The sequence below is a fragment of the Cebus imitator genome, unplaced genomic scaffold (genome assembly GCF_001604975.1).
Source record: "Cebus imitator isolate Cc_AM_T3 unplaced genomic scaffold, Cebus_imitator-1.0 Scaffold0, whole genome shotgun sequence".
Taxonomy (NCBI): Eukaryota; Metazoa; Chordata; class Mammalia; order Primates; family Cebidae; genus Cebus; species Cebus imitator.
In genome coordinates this window covers 4,766,361-4,787,161 of record NW_016107315.1, presented here as the reverse complement: position 1 = coordinate 4,787,161, position 20,801 = coordinate 4,766,361, and the positions used below count along the sequence as shown (strand labels likewise).

Here is a 20,801-nt window from a genome sequence, read left to right as displayed (position 1 = left end):
TCCGCCCTTCTTGGCCTTCCAAAGTGCAGGGATTACAGGTGTGAACCACCTTGCCCACCTGATAGTGAAGTCTTAACTAGCTTTACTCTGAATCTTCCTGGAGAAGAGAGAGTTAGAAAGGACTGGCCACTAAAAATACAAGAAAATTAGCTGGGTGTGGTGGCGGGCGCCTGTAGTCCCAGGTACTTGGGAGGCTGAGGCTAGAGAATTGTTTGAACCCAGGAGGTGGTGGCTACAGTGAGCCGAGATAGTACCACTGCACTCCAGCCTGGGCAGCAGAGCGAGACTCCCTCTCAAAAAAAAAAAAAAAAAAAAAAAAAGGACTTCTAGTTGAGGGAGGAGGTAGACAGCTTGAAGTCTGAGGAGGAATGTTCCCCAGCCAGGATCAGGCATACTAGGAGTTCAGAAGTTCCCTTACTGAAACTGAGTAATTTCAGGAGAAACCAAAAAAAGTTCCCTTTACTGGTAGCCCAAGGCATAAACTGAGGGGGTGGGGGTGGCACAGGGCAAGGAGGGCTGAATCACCAGGCATCTTGGAGGGAGGAAGTTTGAATCTGTTTGGAAAGTTCTGGGTTCCCATCCTGGTAACCTAACCAGAGAGTGTGGCCTAGCCCACACTGACCCTGTACAGGAAAGGGGAGACTTGAAGTGGGATGTCTTTTCTCACAGGTCCAGCTCGTAGAACACTGAGTAGGACCCTAGGTACCTAGACATTCCAATTCAGCACCTACCCCCAAAACCTGCTCCTCCTGTTGCTGACTCAGTTAATGATGCCACCTTCCCATCTCAGGCTCTCACACACTATACTCCCTGCCTGCCAACCTGCCATCTGTTTATTCCTTAACCAGCTGCTTCTTGACCTCTTTTCAGTCTGTCACTTTTTTTTTTTTTTGAGATGGAGTCTCGCTCTGTTACCCAGGCTGGAGTGCAGTGGCGTGATCTCAGCTCATGCAACCTCAGCCTCTTGGGTTCAAGCGAAATCTCCTGCCTCAGCCTCTTGAGTAGCTGGGATTACAGGTACCCACCACCATGTCTGGCTAGTTTTTTAGTAGAAAGGGGGTTTCACGATGTTGGTCAGGCTGGTCTCCAACTCTTAGCCTCAAATGATCTGCCCACCTCAGATTACTTGGGATTATAAAGTGCTGGGACTATAGGCGTGAGCCACTGCAATCAGCCACTCATTCCATCTGTGAATGACTAATCTGCGCCCCCAGAGGTTAACAGTCTAGGAGGGGGACTGGGGCTAGCCATCAAAGGGCCCAGCATATATACTGGTCTATTAATATAAAAACATTCCATTCTGGCTGGGCACAGTGGCTCACGCCTGTAATCCCAGAACTTTGCAAGGCCTAGGCAGGCAGATCACCTGAGGTCAGGAGTTCAAGACCAGCTTGGCCAACATGGTGAAACCCCATCTCTACTGAAGATACAAAAACTAGCCAGGCCACTAGGGAGGCTGAGGCAGGAAAATCGCTTAAACTCGGGAGGCAGAGGCTACAGTGAGCTGAGATGGTGCCACTGCACTCTAGCCTGAGCGACAGAGCGTGACTCCTGAGAGTTCCAAGGAACAACACGGATAGAGTGAGGTCCAAAGGGGAAGCTGACAGTTCTGCCTGGGTTACCTCAAGGTGGACTCAAACGCTGAGGTGAAAAGGTCTTATAACCAGAGGGAGGTGAGACTGTTTCGGGAGTTCTGAGGAAGGAGGAGAGGGAGCCAGAGCAGGTGCAGAAGGCCCTACAATCCTTAATTACCTAAGGGCATACAAAGTAGGAGGGCAGCAAGCAGCAGCACAGATCCCTACTTAGGGCAAGAGGAAAGGTCCTTGAGAGTTGGTTCAGATATAAGAAGGGCCTTGAATCACCACTTTGAACACAAATGCTGGGCAGGCAGAACCTCTGGCCCACATTCACCTGAGTGAACAGCACTGCCACGTCTCTGGGTACCTGTCTGCCCAAGCAGAAGCTTCACCCAGGCCCTGCAGTTCCCTGCACGGTGGTAGCAAATGGCTTATCTGTCTTGAAAGATTACTGGCAGCAGGGTCAACAGATGGGTAGGCAGGACCTGAGTGGTGCCTGAGAAGTAGAAGCAGGCTTCAAAGACAAGCCCTTATCCTGGGCCTGAATGTGCAACTGCGCCTAAGTGTTGGGCAGGGCAGACTCAGAAGGGCCAGTTACACTGTAGTCTTCACACTCTTGAATACATGAGGCAGAAACTTTTAAGAACAGCTTCACAGCAGATACAAGCACTTGGTAGCAGTATGGAAAGATCTAGCCAAGTTAACAGAGAATTTATAACTTTGCATGAGCCTCCAACTGTGTAAAATGGGCCTGTGTGGGCCTAACACTAGGAGAGGCCATAGAGTCTGAATGTGAGTGGGGGCTCATGTTATCTTGTGGTCATTTCAGTGTGGAGCAAATACTGAGAAGCCTACTATTTGAGTTAGGCAGTCAACCCCTGCCTTGTGTCTTCTTTTTGAAGTAAGGACTTTGTTTTAACTGGGCCTTGGGATGGCCCTATTCCATGTTCTGGCAAAGGCAGAAATGCAGGCCAGAAGCCAGATTTCCCACAAAGTAAAGGGTGGATCCTACACACTGCAGACAAAAGGACAAAGTTCAAACTTGGCTAGGATAAGGGGAAGACGGTTAAGTTCCCACCACTATGCCAATAAGGTTAGAAAAAGTATCCCCCCCCCAAAAAAAAGAAAAAGTATCCCCAGTTGGCAGTGATACAGGACATACACACAGTTCTGCTAACACCTGGCACTTTATTAGTGGGGAAACTCGCCTTGGTCTGGCAGGGAGACTGGGATGGACAGGACCAGTGCCAATTCTCTAGAGGGTATTTTCTGGAAGATCAGGTGTTCCGCCTTGTAGGTTTAGAGGAAACACCCTCATAGATGAAAATCCCCCAGAGAGCAGCGCTGCAACTGCCAGGCAGCCGGGGTAGGAGGGGCGCCCTAGGCACAGCTGGGCCCTTGGGACAGCAGGGCTTCGATGTCAGGCTCGATGTCAATAGTCTGGAAGCGACGGCTGTACCTGCGCACAGGAACACCGTCAGGGCCCACCAGGAACTTCTCAAAGTTCCATGCAACATCGTTTCGGCATACCGGAGACCAGGTGATGAGCTTGGGGTCGGTCATGAGCGCAGTGGCATCGTCGCTGGGCGCTGGCAGGGCCTCCCGCAGGAAGGCGAAGAGAGGGTGCGACCCCGCACCGTTCACCTCGCACTTCTCGAAGAGCATGAAGTTGGGCTCGAACCCACCACCAGGTCGGACGTACTTGAGGGAATTCAAAATCTCTTCGTTCTTGGCATTCTCCTAAGGGAGAGAAGGGCAGCTGGGAGCCGGGATCGAGATGGGAGGGAAACTTTCTAACCACAAACAAGGAAGTTTTTCTATGAGTCACCGGGACTTTGCCCGCCATGCGCAATCCCAAGGGCGGACCGTCATTCCAGCATCTACAAGCACCAGAAGGGAAACCGGGTAGCCAGACTCTCCGCGCACAGGGCCTGCGGCGCCCGCCAGCACCCCGCCGGCGCCCCCAGCCACCACTGCACGCCGGTCCTCGCCCGCCCCGCCCGGCGCACCTGATGTCCAAACTGGTTGCACGGGAAGCCGAGCACCACCAGGCCCCGGGGCCCGAGGCGCCGCTGCAGCTCGTTCATCTGGGTGTAGTCCCGGACCGTGGTGCCTCAGAGGGACGCCACATTCTCGATAAGCAGCACCTTGCCCCGCAAGGAACCCAGGCTCACAGGCTCCCCGCCGGCCAGCGGACGCGCGGAAAAGGCATATACCGACTGAGCGGCCGCCGCTAGCCGAGCAGCACACATGGCGCAGCTATTCGAGAAGGGAGCGGCCCGAACCAGCAGTAAGAGGCTAGGAGGCGTCTCTTTTAACTGGTCTGCAGTGAGTCACGTGACCCAAGCAGTTTTTCCCGACCCGAGGGTCCCGCCTCGTCCGGCCCCCGCCCTCCCCGTCGGGCTCGGCCCCTCCTCCGCCGGGAAAAGGCTGGAGGGTGCGCCGGAGTATGACGCGGGCTCCGCCCAAGACGGGAGGAGCCGCGGGCTTGCCCGGTCTGATCTAGGCAACTAGGCGGCAGCAGTCCGGGTTACACTTCGGGGGCCCAGGCCCTCGAGGGCTGTTCTTTCTCAGAGGTTCCTCAATTAGGGTGTGGGGTTTGGCATGGAAGGCTGGTGGGCGGTGGCAGCAGCAGCTGCAGGAGCTGCCCGTGCACACAGCCCTTCTGTACTGTGCCATGTTACTAGCAGTCTAGGGCACAGCCAGAGGGATCTAAGCTTCCGGTCTCCCTCCTCTCGGTCTCCAAAGCGGCACCGCCCTCGTGCAGGTTTTCTAACAAGATAGAGAGTCCACAAAGCACTGGCCCAGCCTCCTAAAATGGAGCACAACAGCTTGCCAAGGCCAAGGAAGCACGGCCTGAGTCTTCCCTGTGTGGCCTCAATAGGCTGCATTCACTCCACCCCCCAATCTGAACTAGAATGTGGTCCAGGATAATCACTTCCATGTTGCTTGGAGGGACCAGGTTAGTTGCTGCGTGAGTGGGAGGGGGGGCACTAGCTAGTCCTTTGCACCCTTAACAAACCTCTCCAGGGTGAGCTAGGTCAGGAAGTCCTTGCATCCTCCTGCCCCCCAGCCCTGGAGAGAGCGACACAAACACGAGGATACAGGAAGTTTAGAAAACTGCCTTTATTCTATTAGTAGTTGGAAAAATTAAATGGTACAGAAAAAAAAGTTTAGTCAGCTGGAAGGAAGAGAGACTGAGTGCCACCCATGAGAACTGGTGGCTACTCTGGGAGGGAACCTAGATGCAGTGTGGAGAAAAGAGCGCTGCAGTCCAGGTGAGACAGGTTATGCCACCTTCCAAAGTGTCTAATTGCCTCAGGAATGAAACCAATTCTTATTACTGAGCCCAGCTCCAGATAGGGGTACTGAGATATGTGGGGCCTAAAAGGGTAAGATGGCCATCTTTTATCAGAAAAAGTGACAAAACGGGAATTTAAAAAATGAATTTTCCATCTGACTTTATTTCCAAATACACTTTCTTTTTTAAAAAACCAATACACTTTCTTTGGGGATGACAAATATCAGTATTAGGAAATCCAATTATACAAAAAAATACTACATCTAGTCTGGGGTAGATATATTTATTTTTGGTAACATACATTAAGTGGCAGTAATTACACAGTAACTATAAGGTAATTAACATGAAACCACAGAACTGTAACTGCCACAGCTGCATGGACTTGGGCTTTTCTGGTTCAGCCCATTTTCAAAAAACCACCCACCCCAGAGCTATGCCAACAAAATCTGTTAATAAGTAAAGCCCTGAAGTGGTGACTCACCAGAGTACCTTGCAGCTGACAGGTGATAGGCAGGACATGTTAGTTATAAAGTAGTTACAGCCTAATTCACAAAAGTTACCAACTGTTTCTCTTTTTAGAAAGAAGCAAGAAGTTAAGAAATTCCTTGAATTAGTGCCTGGTTTATCAGGTGGGAGTGCAGAGGAGGGATGTTAGAGCAGTGTCAAAAGGACCCTGGTGGGCCAGACAGGTTGGACATCATTAATAATCATAGTTGGCTTCTAAATACTGGTAGCAAGATGACTTTTGATTTGTAATCTTAGGTAAATTATAGATAAATGAAAAAGGCCAGTAATCATACACTAAGATTAATAAACAGCACTTGTTCAAAATGAACCGCATAAGGGCTGTGCTTGCAGCAAGGTTTCACAAGACAAGGCACCCAGATTTTTTCTTCCCACGTCTAGCTTGCAGAGCAGCTCTCGTAGCCATTTCAAAAACCTCTCTCACTCCATCTTTGGTCTTTGCTGAACACTCCATGTACCCAAAAGCGCCAATCCTGTTTGCCATATCTCTGCCTTCTTCAGGTTTCACAGGTTCCTGCTTCATCTTGGCTAGCTCCCGCCTTGTGTGCTCATCATTCCGAAGATCCTTCTTATTCCCAACCAGGATGATGGGCACGTTGGGACAGAAATGCTTGACTTCCGGGGTCCACTTTTCTGGGATGTTTTCTGAAAGAAAAATGTACAGAATTTGGGGGATACATACAATTCTATCTTGAAGACTTTCCAAGAGCCCTAGTGAAAGTGCACAGATACTTTGTTGCTTGAGAAGAATGTTAGACATTTAATGAAATCCACTAGTTTCAAAACCACAAAATAGAGCAGATATAATCCCTTTCCTTTAAACAGAGAACCACCAGCTTTTCTCAGTCCAGTCAAGAGTGGTGCTGAGATCCTCTGTGAGGCCCAAGTAATGCTTCTGTAGGAGCAAAAGATCCATAACACTAGGTAGCTTCACAGTGGTACTTCCTATCCCACAGAGGCAGGCTCTTTACAGACATCTGTCACTGCTAGATGATTCTGACACAGCTTACAGAAGGGGTCCCCATTCTTCTAGGGCAGCAGCTCACCCAGGGTCTACATGCTCTTTTTCTAATCTGTTCATGGGCTCTCGGCATAACTTCTACCCTATGGGGATTACTGGTATTTCAAAGAGCTGAAGAGTGACTTTCGAAAATAATCAAGAGGCCGGGCGTGGTGGCTCACACTTGCAATACCTGCACTTTTGAGGCTGAGGCAAGTAGACAGCTTGGGCCCAGGAGTACAAGAACATGGTTAAATCCCATCTCCAGCCAGGTGCAGTGGCTCAAGCCTGTAATCCCAGCACTTTGGGAGGCCAAGGAGGGTGGATCACCTGAGGTCAGGAGTTCAGGACCAGCCTGGCCAACATGGCAAAACCCCACCTCTGCTAAAAATACAAAAATCCGCTGGGTGTGGTGGCACGTGCCTGTAGTCCCAACTACTTGGGAAGCTGAAGCAGGAGAATCACTTGAACCTGGGAGGTGGAGGTTGTGGGCAGCCAAAATCCAGACACTGCATTCCAGCCTGGGTGACAGAATGAGACTCTGTCTCAAAAACAAACAAAAGGCCAGGCGCGGTGGCTCACGCCTGTAATGCAAGGACTTTGGAGGCCAAGGCAGGTGGATCACCTGAGGTCGGGAGTTCAAGACCAGCCTGACCAACATGGTGAAACCCCATCTTCAAACAAACAAACAAACCCCTACCTCCACAAAAATATACAAAAACTTAGTAGTGTACAGAGGTACATGTGCCTGTGCTACCACCTACTTGGGAGGCTGAGGTGAGGGGATCTCTGGAGCTCAGGATTCAAGGTAGCAGTGAACTATGATCACTGCTACTGCACTCCAGCCTGAGTGACAAAGTTAGACTTCATCTCTTAAATATCCTAGTCTGCTTCCTGAAAAAGAAACAAAACAGCATACAACCATGACCCACCTCTACAAATGTTATTTGTAACATTTATTGTTATGGGGTTTACTATTATTTTCTGATTTACTTTTTTGGGGGCATCAAGGGCAGCCTCTTCTGTCTTCTCTCATCTAGAACAGAAGTTTGTTTATTTATTTAGAGTCAGAGTCTTGCTATGTCGCCCAGGCTGGAGTGCAGTGCTGAGATCTTGGCCCACTGCAACCTTTGCCTCCTGGGTTCAAGCGATTCTCCTGCCTCAGCCTCCTGAGTAGCTGGGATTACAGGTGCCTGCCCATGCCTGGCTAATTTTTTTGTATTTTTAGTAGTGACGAGGTTTCACCATGTTGACCAAGCTGGTCTTGAACTCCTGATCTCAGGTGATCTACCCGCCTCAGCCTCCCAAAGTGCTGGGATTACAGGCATGAGCCATAGCACCTGGCCTAGAATAGAACTTCTATTAGTAGGTGCTCAAATTATTTCCTTAATATGTAAAATTATACCAATAGATATAATTATACCAAAATTATACCAATAGGTAGTCTACCCCATTCCTCAAGTTTAAGGTATGAAGAATTTGAATAAATTGGCTGTCATCCCTTTTGGTAAATAACTTTTCAAACTTTATTTTTTTGAGACAGAGTTCTAACTCTTGTCGCCTAGGCTAGAGTGCAGTGATGAGGTCTCAGCTCACTGCAACTCTGCCTCCTGGGTTCAAGCAATTTTCCTGCCTCCGCCTCCTGAGTAGCTGGGATTACAAGTGCATGCCACCATGCCTGGCTAAGTTTTGTATTAGTATTGCATCATTTTCACTAAGTTGGCCAGCCTGGTCTCGAACTCCTGACCTCAGGTGATCCACCTGTCTTGGCCTCCCAAAGTGCTGCGATAACAGGCATGAGTTACCAAGCCTGGCCCAAACTTAAATGTAAATGTTTAATTCAATATGTTGATCACCTATAATCACTCCTAGCCCCAAAGTAATGTGATCACATGAGGGCATATCACATTATATGAATTTACAGTAGGGTTTCTAGGGAGACTTTGGGAATTCCAGAGAAACAGAAAAAAGGAATATCTATCTAGATCAGGAGTCAGGAAATAAAATCTTGCCTAGAGTTTATGTTTGTTTAATTTATTTATTTAAAGAGACGGAGTCCCTCTCTGTGGCTCAGGCTGGAGTACAGTGGTGGGATCTCGGCTCACTGCAACTTCCGCCTTCCTGGGTTCAGGCAATTCTCCTGCCTCAGTCTCCCGAGTAGCTGGGACTACAGGTACACGCCACCACGCCCAGCTAATTTTTGTATTTTTATTAGACGGGCTTTAGCTGACCGTATTGGCCAGACTGGTCTCGAACTCCTGACCTCAGGTAATTCACCCGCCTCAGCCTCCCAAAGTGCTGGGATTACAGGCATGAGCCACCGCACCTGGCCTTAATTTTTGTATTTTTAGTAGAGACAGTGTTTCACCATGTTGGTCAGGCTGGATTATGTTTATTTTTTTATAGAGACAAGATCTCACTATGTTGCCCAGGCTAGAGTGCAGTGATGCAATCACAGCTCACTGTAACTTTCAACTACTGGGCTCAAGCAAATCTCCCATCTCAGCCTCTTAAATAGCCAGGACTACAGTAGTGTGCCACAATGCCCAGCTAAACTTGCAGTCTATTTTAATTTTAACAGAACTTAGTTTTATATATATATATATATATATATATTTTTTTTTTCTTCTTCTTTAATTGCATTTTAGGTTCTGGGGTACATGTAAAGAACATAAAGGATTGTTGCATAGGTACGTACATGGCAATGTGATTTGCTGCCTCCATCCCCATCACCTATATCTGGCATTTCTCCCCATGTTATCCCTCCCCAACCTCCCTACCCCCCTTCACTGTCCCTCCCCTAGTCCCACCCAACAGGCCTCAGTGTGTGATGCTCCCCTCCCTGTGTCCATGTGTTCTCATTGTTCAACATCTGCCTAGAGTGAGAACATGCAGTGTTTGATTTTCTGTTCTTGTGTCAGTCTGCTGAGAATGACGGTTCATCCATGTCCCTACAAAGGACACGAACTCATCATTTTTTATGGCTGCATGGTATTCCATGGTTTATATGTGCCACATTTTCCCTGTCCAGTCTATCATCGATGGGCATTTGGGTTGGTTTCAAGTCTTTGCTATTGTAAACAGTGCTGCAGTGAACATATGTGTGCATGTGTCCTTATAATAGAACGATTTATAATCCTTTGGATATATACCCAGTAATGGGATTGCTGGGTCAAATGGAATTTCTATTTCTAGGTCCTTGAGGAATTGCCACACTGTCTTCCACAATGGTTGAACTAATTTACACCCCCACCAACGTGTAAAAGTGTTCCTATTTCTCCACATCCTCTCCAGCATCTGTTGTCTCCAGATTTTTAATGCTCGCCATTCTAACTGGCATGAGATGGTATGGTATCTCAATGCAGTTTTGATTTGTGTTTCTCTAATGACCAGTGATGATGAGCATTTTTTTACTTGCAGTCTATTTTTGTAAAACTTAGTGGAACACAGCAAAATCCACTAGTTTACATATTTTCCATGGCTGTTTTTGTGTTACAAACTCAGAGGTGACTAGCTGTGGCAAAGTTAAACAGTTATAACAGAAACCATACTGCAGGCAAAGCCTAAAATATTTACCATTTGGCCTTTACAGAGGAAGTTTGTCGATCCCAGGTCTTGACTAGACTCTAGACCAACTGCAGTGAAACTGCGGAGGCTCCAAAAAGCACATTATTTTATGTCACAGTCTTGGCAGCAGGGCTGCAACTTACATAGAATCTCATTCTTGATGAAACTCACTGTCCTACACACAGACTTAAGGCCACAGTCTAAAATCTAGCCAGGTAAAAACAAAACCAAGTCACGTACAAGGTGAAGTAAAATAAATAAATAAATAAATAAATAANGGGTTTCACCATGTTGACCAGGATGGTCTCGATCTCTTGACCTTGTGATCCACCCGCCTCGGCCTCCCAAAGTGCTGGGATTACAGGCTTGAGCCACCGTGCCCGGCCTTTTTTGTCTTTTTAATAGCGATTGGTTTCACCATTTTGGCCAGGCTGGTCTCGAACTCCTGACCTCATGATCTGCCACCTTGGCCTCCCAAAGTGCTGAGATTACAGGCGTGAGCCACTGCGCCCAGCCTAAAATACTTTTAAAAGCTGCTAAACTCCCAGATTTGAGTGCTCTGTTATGAAAATTTTAAACTGACATATGGTGACTACCCCCTACCAAACATAAAATCTCTATTAAACATGGTCTTCTCTGGGAAGTAGAAAAAGAAAAGAGATCAGAGGTACCCTGGAAGGTTAAGGAGCCAATCAACAGCAAAATTGCTCAAGCTACCAATCTAGGACTGAATGCTCATGGAAGGAAATAGAGCCTACCCTTGACATTCAAACAAAAACCTCAGTAGGAGAACCTAGGTTAAAGATCTCAATGCTTCTCCTACAGTGAGGAAGCCCTGCCATTAGGCCACCTGGTTACTGAGAGGCCAAGATGCCACATCCATCATCACTTTTAAAAAGACATTGGGGGTGGGAGAGAAGGCAGGCATTGGCGCTTTCTATATGGACTCCCGGCCTTCATGATTTACTTATCTTTCCAGTTGCCACTTATCTTTGGCCTCACATGTACCAAAGTAAGGACTTCTCTGGAGAAGGCAATCGAGTGTAACAGGGCTGGATGGTAGCTCACCCCTGTAATTCCAGCACTTAGGGAGACTGAGGTGGGAGGATCACAGGAGGTCAGGAGTTCGATACCAGCCTGACCAACATGGTGAAACCCATCTCTACTAAAAATACAAAAATTAGCCAGGTGTGGTGGCACATGCCTGTAATCCTAGCTACTTCAGAGGCTGAGGCAGGAGAATCACTCGATTCAATCAAAAAAAGGGGAAAAAAAGGAAGAAAGTTCCTATATCTAGAAGCATTGCCTACTGACTACTGATGAAATGGTTCATTCTCAGGCCAGTAGTCCTTGCAGACATAGCACTACCTCATAAAAGACATTCCATCTCACAGGACTAGTGATCTATATCTTAGGGATCCTTCTGTGTAGATCCCAATTACTGAGGGCCAGTGGGCCACAGAGGGGTTCTGTGCCTCTAAAACAGCCTGGCCTGTGAAAGTTACTGCTGGGCTCCCCAAACCTCCAACCTTGGGGCCCTAGTTCAAGAATACTACAAGACAGAACCCCTGCCCCAGATCATGCCTGCTTCATCTTGGCTAGCTCCCGCCTTGTGTGCTCATCATTCCGAAGATCCTTCTTATTCCCAACCAGGATGATGGGCACGTTGGGACAGAAATGCTTGACTTCCGGGGTCCACTTTTCTGGGATGTTTTCTGAAAGAAAAATGTACAGAATTTGGGGGATACATACAATTCTATCTTGAAGACTTTCCAAGAGCCCTAGTGAAAGTGCACAGATACTTTGTTGCTTGAGAAGAATGTTAGACATTTAATGAAATCCACTAGTTTCAAAACCACAAAATAGAGCAGATATAATCCCTTTCCTTTAAACAGAGAACCACCAGCTTTTCTCAGTCCAGTCAAGAGTGGTGCTGAGATCCTCTGTGAGGCCCAAGTAATGCTTCTGTAGGAGCAAAAGATCCATAACACTAGGTAGCTTCACAGTGGTACTTCCTATCCCACAGAGGCAGGCTCTTTACAGACATCTGTCACTGCTAGATGATTCTGACACAGCTTACAGAAGGGGTCCCCATTCTTCTAGGGCAGCAGCTCACCCAGGGTCTACATGCTCTTTTTCTAATCTGTTCATGGGCTCTCGGCATAACTTCTACCCTATGGGGATTACTGGTATTTCAAAGAGCTGAAGAGTGACTTTCGAAAATAATCAAGAGGCCGGGCGTGGTGGCTCACACTTGCAATACCTGCACTTTTGAGGCTGAGGCAAGTAGACAGCTTGGGCCCAGGAGTACAAGAACATGGTTAAATCCCATCTCCAGCCAGGTGCAGTGGCTCAAGCCTGTAATCCCAGCACTTTGGGAGGCCAAGGAGGGTGGATCACCTGAGGTCAGGAGTTCAGGACCAGCCTGGCCAACATGGCAAAACCCCACCTCTGCTAAAAATACAAAAATCCGCTGGGTGTGGTGGCACGTGCCTGTAGTCCCAACTACTTGGGAAGCTGAAGCAGGAGAATCACTTGAACCTGGGAGGTGGAGGTTGTGGGCAGCCAAAATCCAGACACTGCATTCCAGCCTGGGTGACAGAATGAGACTCTGTCTCAAAAACAAACAAAAGGCCAGGCGCGGTGGCTCACGCCTGTAATGCAAGGACTTTGGAGGCCAAGGCAGGTGGATCACCTGAGGTCGGGAGTTCAAGACCAGCCTGACCAACATGGTGAAACCCCATCTTCAAACAAACAAACAAACCCCTACCTCCACAAAAATATACAAAAACTTAGTAGTGTACAGAGGTACATGTGCCTGTGCTACCACCTACTTGGGAGGCTGAGGTGAGGGGATCTCTGGAGCTCAGGATTCAAGGTAGCAGTGAACTATGATCACTGCTACTGCACTCCAGCCTGAGTGACAAAGTTAGACTTCATCTCTTAAATATCCTAGTCTGCTTCCTGAAAAAGAAACAAAACAGCATACAACCATGACCCACCTCTACAAATGTTATTTGTAACATTTATTGTTATGGGGTTTACTATTATTTTCTGATTTACTTTTTTGGGGGCATCAAGGGCAGCCTCTTCTGTCTTCTCTCATCTAGAACAGAAGTTTGTTTATTTATTTAGAGTCAGAGTCTTGCTATGTCGCCCAGGCTGGAGTGCAGTGCTGAGATCTTGGCCCACTGCAACCTTTGCCTCCTGGGTTCAAGCGATTCTCCTGCCTCAGCCTCCTGAGTAGCTGGGATTACAGGTGCCTGCCCATGCCTGGCTAATTTTTTTGTATTTTTAGTAGTGACGAGGTTTCACCATGTTGACCAAGCTGGTCTTGAACTCCTGATCTCAGGTGATCTACCCGCCTCAGCCTCCCAAAGTGCTGGGATTACAGGCATGAGCCATAGCACCTGGCCTAGAATAGAACTTCTATTAGTAGGTGCTCAAATTATTTCCTTAATATGTAAAATTATACCAATAGATATAATTATACCAAAATTATACCAATAGGTAGTCTACCCCATTCCTCAAGTTTAAGGTATGAAGAATTTGAATAAATTGGCTGTCATCCCTTTTGGTAAATAACTTTTCAAACTTTATTTTTTTGAGACAGAGTTCTAACTCTTGTCGCCTAGGCTAGAGTGCAGTGATGAGGTCTCAGCTCACTGCAACTCTGCCTCCTGGGTTCAAGCAATTTTCCTGCCTCCGCCTCCTGAGTAGCTGGGATTACAAGTGCATGCCACCATGCCTGGCTAAGTTTTGTATTAGTATTGCATCATTTTCACTAAGTTGGCCAGCCTGGTCTCGAACTCCTGACCTCAGGTGATCCACCTGTCTTGGCCTCCCAAAGTGCTGCGATAACAGGCATGAGTTACCAAGCCTGGCCCAAACTTAAATGTAAATGTTTAATTCAATATGTTGATCACCTATAATCACTCCTAGCCCCAAAGTAATGTGATCACATGAGGGCATATCACATTATATGAATTTACAGTAGGGTTTCTAGGGAGACTTTGGGAATTCCAGAGAAACAGAAAAAAGGAATATCTATCTAGATCAGGAGTCAGGAAATAAAATCTTGCCTAGAGTTTATGTTTGTTTAATTTATTTATTTAAAGAGACGGAGTCCCTCTCTGTGGCTCAGGCTGGAGTACAGTGGTGGGATCTCGGCTCACTGCAACTTCCGCCTTCCTGGGTTCAGGCAATTCTCCTGCCTCAGTCTCCCGAGTAGCTGGGACTACAGGTACACGCCACCACGCCCAGCTAATTTTTGTATTTTTATTAGACGGGCTTTAGCTGACCGTATTGGCCAGACTGGTCTCGAACTCCTGACCTCAGGTAATTCACCCGCCTCAGCCTCCCAAAGTGCTGGGATTACAGGCATGAGCCACCGCACCTGGCCTTAATTTTTGTATTTTTAGTAGAGACAGTGTTTCACCATGTTGGTCAGGCTGGATTATGTTTATTTTTTTATAGAGACAAGATCTCACTATGTTGCCCAGGCTAGAGTGCAGTGATGCAATCACAGCTCACTGTAACTTTCAACTACTGGGCTCAAGCAAATCTCCCATCTCAGCCTCTTAAATAGCCAGGACTACAGTAGTGTGCCACAATGCCCAGCTAAACTTGCAGTCTATTTTAATTTTAACAGAACTTAGTTTTATATATATATATATATATATATATTTTTTTTTTCTTCTTCTTTAATTGCATTTTAGGTTCTGGGGTACATGTAAAGAACATAAAGGATTGTTGCATAGGTACGTACATGGCAATGTGATTTGCTGCCTCCATCCCCATCACCTATATCTGGCATTTCTCCCCATGTTATCCCTCCCCAACCTCCCTACCCCCCTTCACTGTCCCTCCCCTAGTCCCACCCAACAGGCCTCAGTGTGTGATGCTCCCCTCCCTGTGTCCATGTGTTCTCATTGTTCAACATCTGCCTAGAGTGAGAACATGCAGTGTTTGATTTTCTGTTCTTGTGTCAGTCTGCTGAGAATGACGGTTCATCCATGTCCCTACAAAGGACACGAACTCATCATTTTTTATGGCTGCATGGTATTCCATGGTTTATATGTGCCACATTTTCCCTGTCCAGTCTATCATCGATGGGCATTTGGGTTGGTTTCAAGTCTTTGCTATTGTAAACAGTGCTGCAGTGAACATATGTGTGCATGTGTCCTTATAATAGAACGATTTATAATCCTTTGGATATATACCCAGTAATGGGATTGCTGGGTCAAATGGAATTTCTATTTCTAGGTCCTTGAGGAATTGCCACACTGTCTTCCACAATGGTTGAACTAATTTACACCCCCACCAACGTGTAAAAGTGTTCCTATTTCTCCACATCCTCTCCAGCATCTGTTGTCTCCAGATTTTTAATGCTCGCCATTCTAACTGGCATGAGATGGTATGGTATCTCAATGCAGTTTTGATTTGTGTTTCTCTAATGACCAGTGATGATGAGCATTTTTTTACTTGCAGTCTATTTTTGTAAAACTTAGTGGAACACAGCAAAATCCACTAGTTTACATATTTTCCATGGCTGTTTTTGTGTTACAAACTCAGAGGTGACTAGCTGTGGCAAAGTTAAACAGTTATAACAGAAACCATACTGCAGGCAAAGCCTAAAATATTTACCATTTGGCCTTTACAGAGGAAGTTTGTCGATCCCAGGTCTTGACTAGACTCTAGACCAACTGCAGTGAAACTGCGGAGGCTCCAAAAAGCACATTATTTTATGTCACAGTCTTGGCAGCAGGGCTGCAACTTACATAGAATCTCATTCTTGATGAAACTCACTGTCCTACACACAGACTTAAGGCCACAGTCTAAAATCTAGCCAGGTAAAAACAAAACCAAGTCACGTACAAGGTGAAGTAAAATAAATAAATAAATAAATAAATAAATAACCAAGTATATTAGGTTGACATCAGCTCTCCATTTTCTTTTCTTTCTTTTCTTTTTTTTTTTAAAGACAGAGTCTTGCTCTGTTTCTCAGACTGTAATGCAGTACCTATGGCTCGCTGCAGCCTCTACCTCCTGGACCCAAGAGATCCATCCAACCCAGCCTCCCAACTAGCTGCGACTATAGGTGCACACCACCATGACTGGCTAATTTTTAAATTTTCTATAGAGACGAGGTCTCATTTTTTTTCTTTTTGAGATAGCATATTCCCCTTACCCAGGCTGGGGTGCAGTGTGTGATTACAGGTCACTGTGGCCTCAACTTCCTGAGCTCAATCAGCCTCCCATCTTAGCTTCTCAAGCAGCTGGGACTACAGGCATGTGCCACACACCTAATTTTTTTTTTTTTTTTTTTTTGGTAAAGACCCACCTTGGCCTCCCAAAGTGTCCATTACAGGCATGAGCTACTGCACCTGGTTACTTTTCTCTTTTAAAAACAGTATCTCAGTTGGGTGCGGTGGCTCACACCTATAATCCTAGCACTTTGGGAGGCCAAGGTGAGTGGATCACAAGGTCAGGAGTTCAAGACTAGCCTGGCTAATACGGCAAAACCCTGTCTCTACTAAAAATACAAAAATTAGCTAGGCGTGGTGGTAGGTGCCTGTAATCCCAGCTACTCAGGAGGCTGAGGTTGCAGTGAGCCGAGATAGCACCACTGCACTCCAGCCCAGGCAACAGAAAAAGACTCCATCTTAAAAAAAAAAAAAAAAAATCTCCAAGTCCTAAAGGAGGTCTTTGGTTTTCAACCTCTGCCTTTTACTATAGTCATGACTTGTTTCCTTCTGGCCCCTCCCCACAGAGGGCAGGACCTAGAGAAGAGAGAAACAGTAGAAAGTGAACAAAGACATTGGTCTCCTCTCTGATGTACATGCACACCTAGGGATAGGGCCTAGATGCTGGAAAATGCTGCACTCACTGGATATGACTGCAGGAGAGTTTAATAGATAGGTGGGACCCTTTTGATGAGCTGACTGACCTAGCTTGATTTTGCTATGGGCTATTTAAAAGTGATCAGTTATCTTGAGTAGAGAGTAGGGCCAGAATCCCACCAGTAGTTTGCCTCAGTAACATGTGTCATGGGAAGTCAAATGTCTGTGTCAAGAAAATAAAGAACCATTAAATAGGAGTGGTGAGAGTGAAAGAAATATCATATAAATAAAAAGAAAATAAGCTAGTAGCTGGGCATGGGGCTCACACCTGTAATCCCAGCACTTTGGGAGGCCGAGGTGGGCAGATTCTCTGAGTTCAGGAGTTCGAGACTAGCCTGGCCAACATGGTGAAACCCCAGCTAGACTAAAAATACACACACACACACATGACCCAGGTGTGGTGGCATGTGCCTGTAATTCCAGCTACCAGGGAGGCTGAGGCAGTAGAATTGCTTGGATCCCGGGAGACAGGGGTTGCAGTGAGCTAAGATTGTGCCACTGCACTCCAGCCTGGGCAACAGGGCAAGACTGTCAAAACACAAAACAGGCTGGGCACAGAGGCGCACGCCTATAATCTCAGCAATTTTGGAAGACCGAGGCAGGCGGATCACTTGAGGTCAGGAGTTCTAGACCAGCCTGGCCAACATGGTGAAATCCCATCTCTACCAAAAAACACAAAAATTAGTCGGGCATGGTCATGCCCACCTGTAATCCCAGCTACTTGGGAGGCTGAGGCAGGAGAATCACTTGAACCCAGGATGCAGAGGTTGCAGTGAGCCAAGAGTGCGCCACTGCACTTCAGGCTGAGCAACACAGTTAAGACTCCGTCTCAAAAACAAACAAACAACAACAAAAAACTAGGCTGGGCACAGTGTCTCACACCTGTAATCCCAGCACTTTGGGAGGCTGAGGCAGGCGGATCACCTGAGGTCAGGAGTTCGAGACCAGCCTGGCCAACATGGCAAAACTCCATCTCTACTAAAAATAGAAAAATTAGTAGTGTCTGTTGGCTTGTACCTGCAGTCCCAGTTACTCGGGAAGCCGAGACAGTAGAAATGCTTGAACCCAGGAGGCAGAGTTTGCAGTGAGCTGAAATTGTGCCACTGCACTCCAGTCTAGATGACAGAGCAAGATACTGTCTCTAAATAAATAAATAAATAAATAAATAAATAAATAAAACCAAAACTAAATCACCACTGCGAAAATGATCTGCTCTTTCTCAGTCCTGGGACATACTGCACAGAGGACTCAATCTCTGTTTTTTGTTTTTGAGACGGAGTCTTGCTCTGTCTCCCAGGCTAGAGTGCAGTGGCACAATCTTGGCTAACTACAACCTCTGCCTCCCAGGCTCAAGTGATTCTCCTGCCTCAGCCTCCCAAGTAGCTGTGACCACAGGCAAGGGCCACCACGCCAGGCTAGTTATGTTTTATTAATTTATTTTTGTTTAGTAGAGACAGGGTTTCACCATGTTGGCCAGGATGGTTTCAATCTCCTGACCTCATGATCCGCCCACCTCAGCCTCCCAAAGTACTGGGATTACAAACATGAGCCACCATGCCTGGCCAGGACTCAATCTTAGCTTGGCTCCTTGGGCCAGTATGACCTTAAACAGTGGCTCAATGTCTTGGAGCCACGCTAGTTATCATTATTAAGGTGGGGACAACCATAACAACACAATCAGAATAACCCTAACTGTCCAGCCAATCCCAGGCCACAAGCAGACACTCAAAGGCTGTTTGTGGTAATGATGACAACATCCTTGATCCACCTGCTGCCCTGTCATGACAGGAAGGGCTGTAGCCACAAGTTTCAGATACCTCATCATCTTCAGCACAAACCAAAAGCATTTCTGTTTCAAGCCGTGTTTCACAGAATGTCAGGTCAGCATTCTTAAGTCTTTTTCTAAAGAACACTGACTTCTGAATGATGTGGCTGTTTGGGCTAATGAAATGATCAGATTCAAACTTCTAACAGCTAAGACACTTCAGAAAAAGTCTAAGACTGGGCAACCAAAAAATGTCTTTCCCAAAAAGAGATGGCTTTGTATTTCGAACTCGTCTTGTTTACTCATCTTTTTTTTAGGAGACGGAGTCTACCTCTGTCGCCAGGCTGGATTGCAATGGCACGATCTCGGCTAACTGCAACTTCCGCTTCCCAGGCTCTAGCTACTGTCCTGCCTCAGCCTCTGGAGTAGCTGGGATTACAGGTACATGCCACTATGCCCAGCTAATTTTTGTATTTTAGTAGAGATGGGGTTTCACCTTGTTGCCTAGGCTGGTCTCGAACTCCTGACCTCACGTGATCTGCCAGCCTCAGCCTCCCAAAGTGCTGGGATTACAAGAGTGAGCCACCATGCCCGATCTTAGTTTACTCCTCTAGTTTACAAGACGGTTTGATTTTTAATTTATTATTTAGTTATAATAATTTTTATTTTGAGATGGAGTCTCGCTCTGTCTCTCTAGTGCAGTGGCATAATCTTGGCTGACTGCAATCTCTGCCTCCCAGGTTTAAGCAATTCTCCTGCCTCAGCTTCCCAAGTAGCTGGAACTACAGGCGTGTGCCACCATGCCCAGCTAATTTTTTTATATTTTTAGTAGAGACGGTTTCACCATGTTGGCCAGGCTCCTGACTTTTTTTTTTTTTTTTTTTTTTTTAAAAACAAAACAAAACAAAGAAAAAGCATTTTTTTTAATAGCTTAGCCAAAGCACCTCTGTATTCCGAGTTAACCTGTGTGAAGGCAAAACTCCTGATCTCAAATGATCTGCCTATTTCAGCCTCCCAAAGTGCTGGGATTACAGGCATGAGCCACAGCGCAGAGCCTTTAGCCACGCCTGGCCTGTAGCCCAGGCTGGAGTGTAGTGGCGCGATCTCAGCTCACTGCAACCTCTGCCTCCCAGTTCAAGCAATTCTCATGCCTGAGCCTCCTGAGTAGCTCGATTACAGGCACGTGCCACCATGCCCAGCTAATTTTTATATTTTTAGTAGAGACGGGGTTTCACCATGTTGGCCAGGATGGTCTGGAACTCCTGAATTCAGGTGATCCCATTGCCTTGGCCTCTCAAAATGCTGGGATTATAGGTGTGAACCACTGCGTCTGGCCAAATTAATTATTTTCAAATAAAATCTTTATCATTTGAGACAATTTCACTCTGTCACTCAGGCAGGAGTACAATGGCATGATCTCAGCTCACTGCACCCTCCAACTCCCAGTCTCAAATTATTCTCCTGCCTCAGCCTCCCAAGTAGCTGGAAGTTCAGGTGCACATGCCACCAGGCCCAGCTAATTTTTGTATTTTTGTAGAGACAGGTTTCGCCATGTTGCCCAGGCTGGTCTTGAACTCCTGAGCTCAAGTGATCCATCTGCCTCAGACTCCCAAAGTGCTAGGCTTACAGGCATGAGCCACCGTGCCCAGCCAAAATCTTTATTTTTAATAGAGAAGGAGTCTTGCTATGTTGCTGAGGCTGATCTGAAACTCTTGGCTTCAAGTGATCCTCCCACCTTGGCCTCTCAGAGTTCTGGGATTACAGGCATGAGTTACAGCACCTGAATCTAATTATTTTTTAGAGCCAGGGCTCACTAGTCCCAGGCTAAACACAAACTCCTGAGCTCAAGCATTTCTCCTACCTCAGCTTCCTGGGTAGCTGGGATTACAGGCACACGCAACTATCCCCCAACAAGTTGGATACATTTTCTTTCTTTCTTTATTTTTTTTTAGACGGAGTTTCGCTCTTGTTATCCAGGCTGGAGTGCAACGGCGCGATCTCGGCTCACCGCAACCTCCGCCTCCTGGGTTCAGGCAATTCTCCTGCCTCAGCCTCCTGAGTAGCCTGGATTACAGGCAGGAGCCACCATGCCCAGCTAATTTTTTGTATTTTTTAGTAGAGACAGGGTTTCACCATGTTGACCAGGATGGTCTCGATCTCTTGA

The 20,801-nt window shown here is 46.8% G+C and overlaps 2 protein-coding genes across 3 annotated transcripts in view; both read right to left on the bottom strand.

Annotated features, from left to right (window-relative positions):
• Positions 1–2,745: 2,745 nt before the first annotated feature.
• On the bottom strand, positions 2,746–3,978 carry GPX1 (glutathione peroxidase 1). 2 transcript variants are annotated; one of them, XM_017505376.2, is made up of 2 exons: positions 3,587–3,917; positions 2,746–3,317 (listed from the first exon to the last, which is right to left on the bottom strand). In XM_017505376.2, exons 1-2 carry the CDS (start codon positions 3,827–3,829, stop codon positions 2,958–2,960), a joined length of 603 nt encoding a protein of 200 aa, XP_017360865.1. In that variant the 5' UTR covers positions 3,830–3,917; the 3' UTR covers positions 2,746–2,957. The 2 variants fall into 2 exon arrangements, with proteins under 2 accessions (XP_017360865.1, XP_037599339.1); XM_037743411.1 differs by having other exon boundaries at positions 3,076–3,336; positions 3,587–3,978.
• Positions 3,979–5,856: 1,878 nt separating this feature from the next.
• The window catches only part of RHOA (ras homolog family member A), a 59,954-nt gene continuing 45,009 nt past the window's right edge, over positions 5,857–20,801 (bottom strand). Inside the window, exons 3-4 of the mRNA XM_017505488.2 lie at positions 11,555–11,685; positions 5,857–5,917 (exon numbers count right to left, since the gene is read on the bottom strand). Coding sequence (XP_017360977.1) covers positions 11,569–11,685 — 117 coding nt within the window. The 3' untranslated portion in view covers positions 5,857–5,917; positions 11,555–11,568. The remainder of the gene's footprint in view (positions 5,918–11,554; positions 11,686–20,801) is intronic.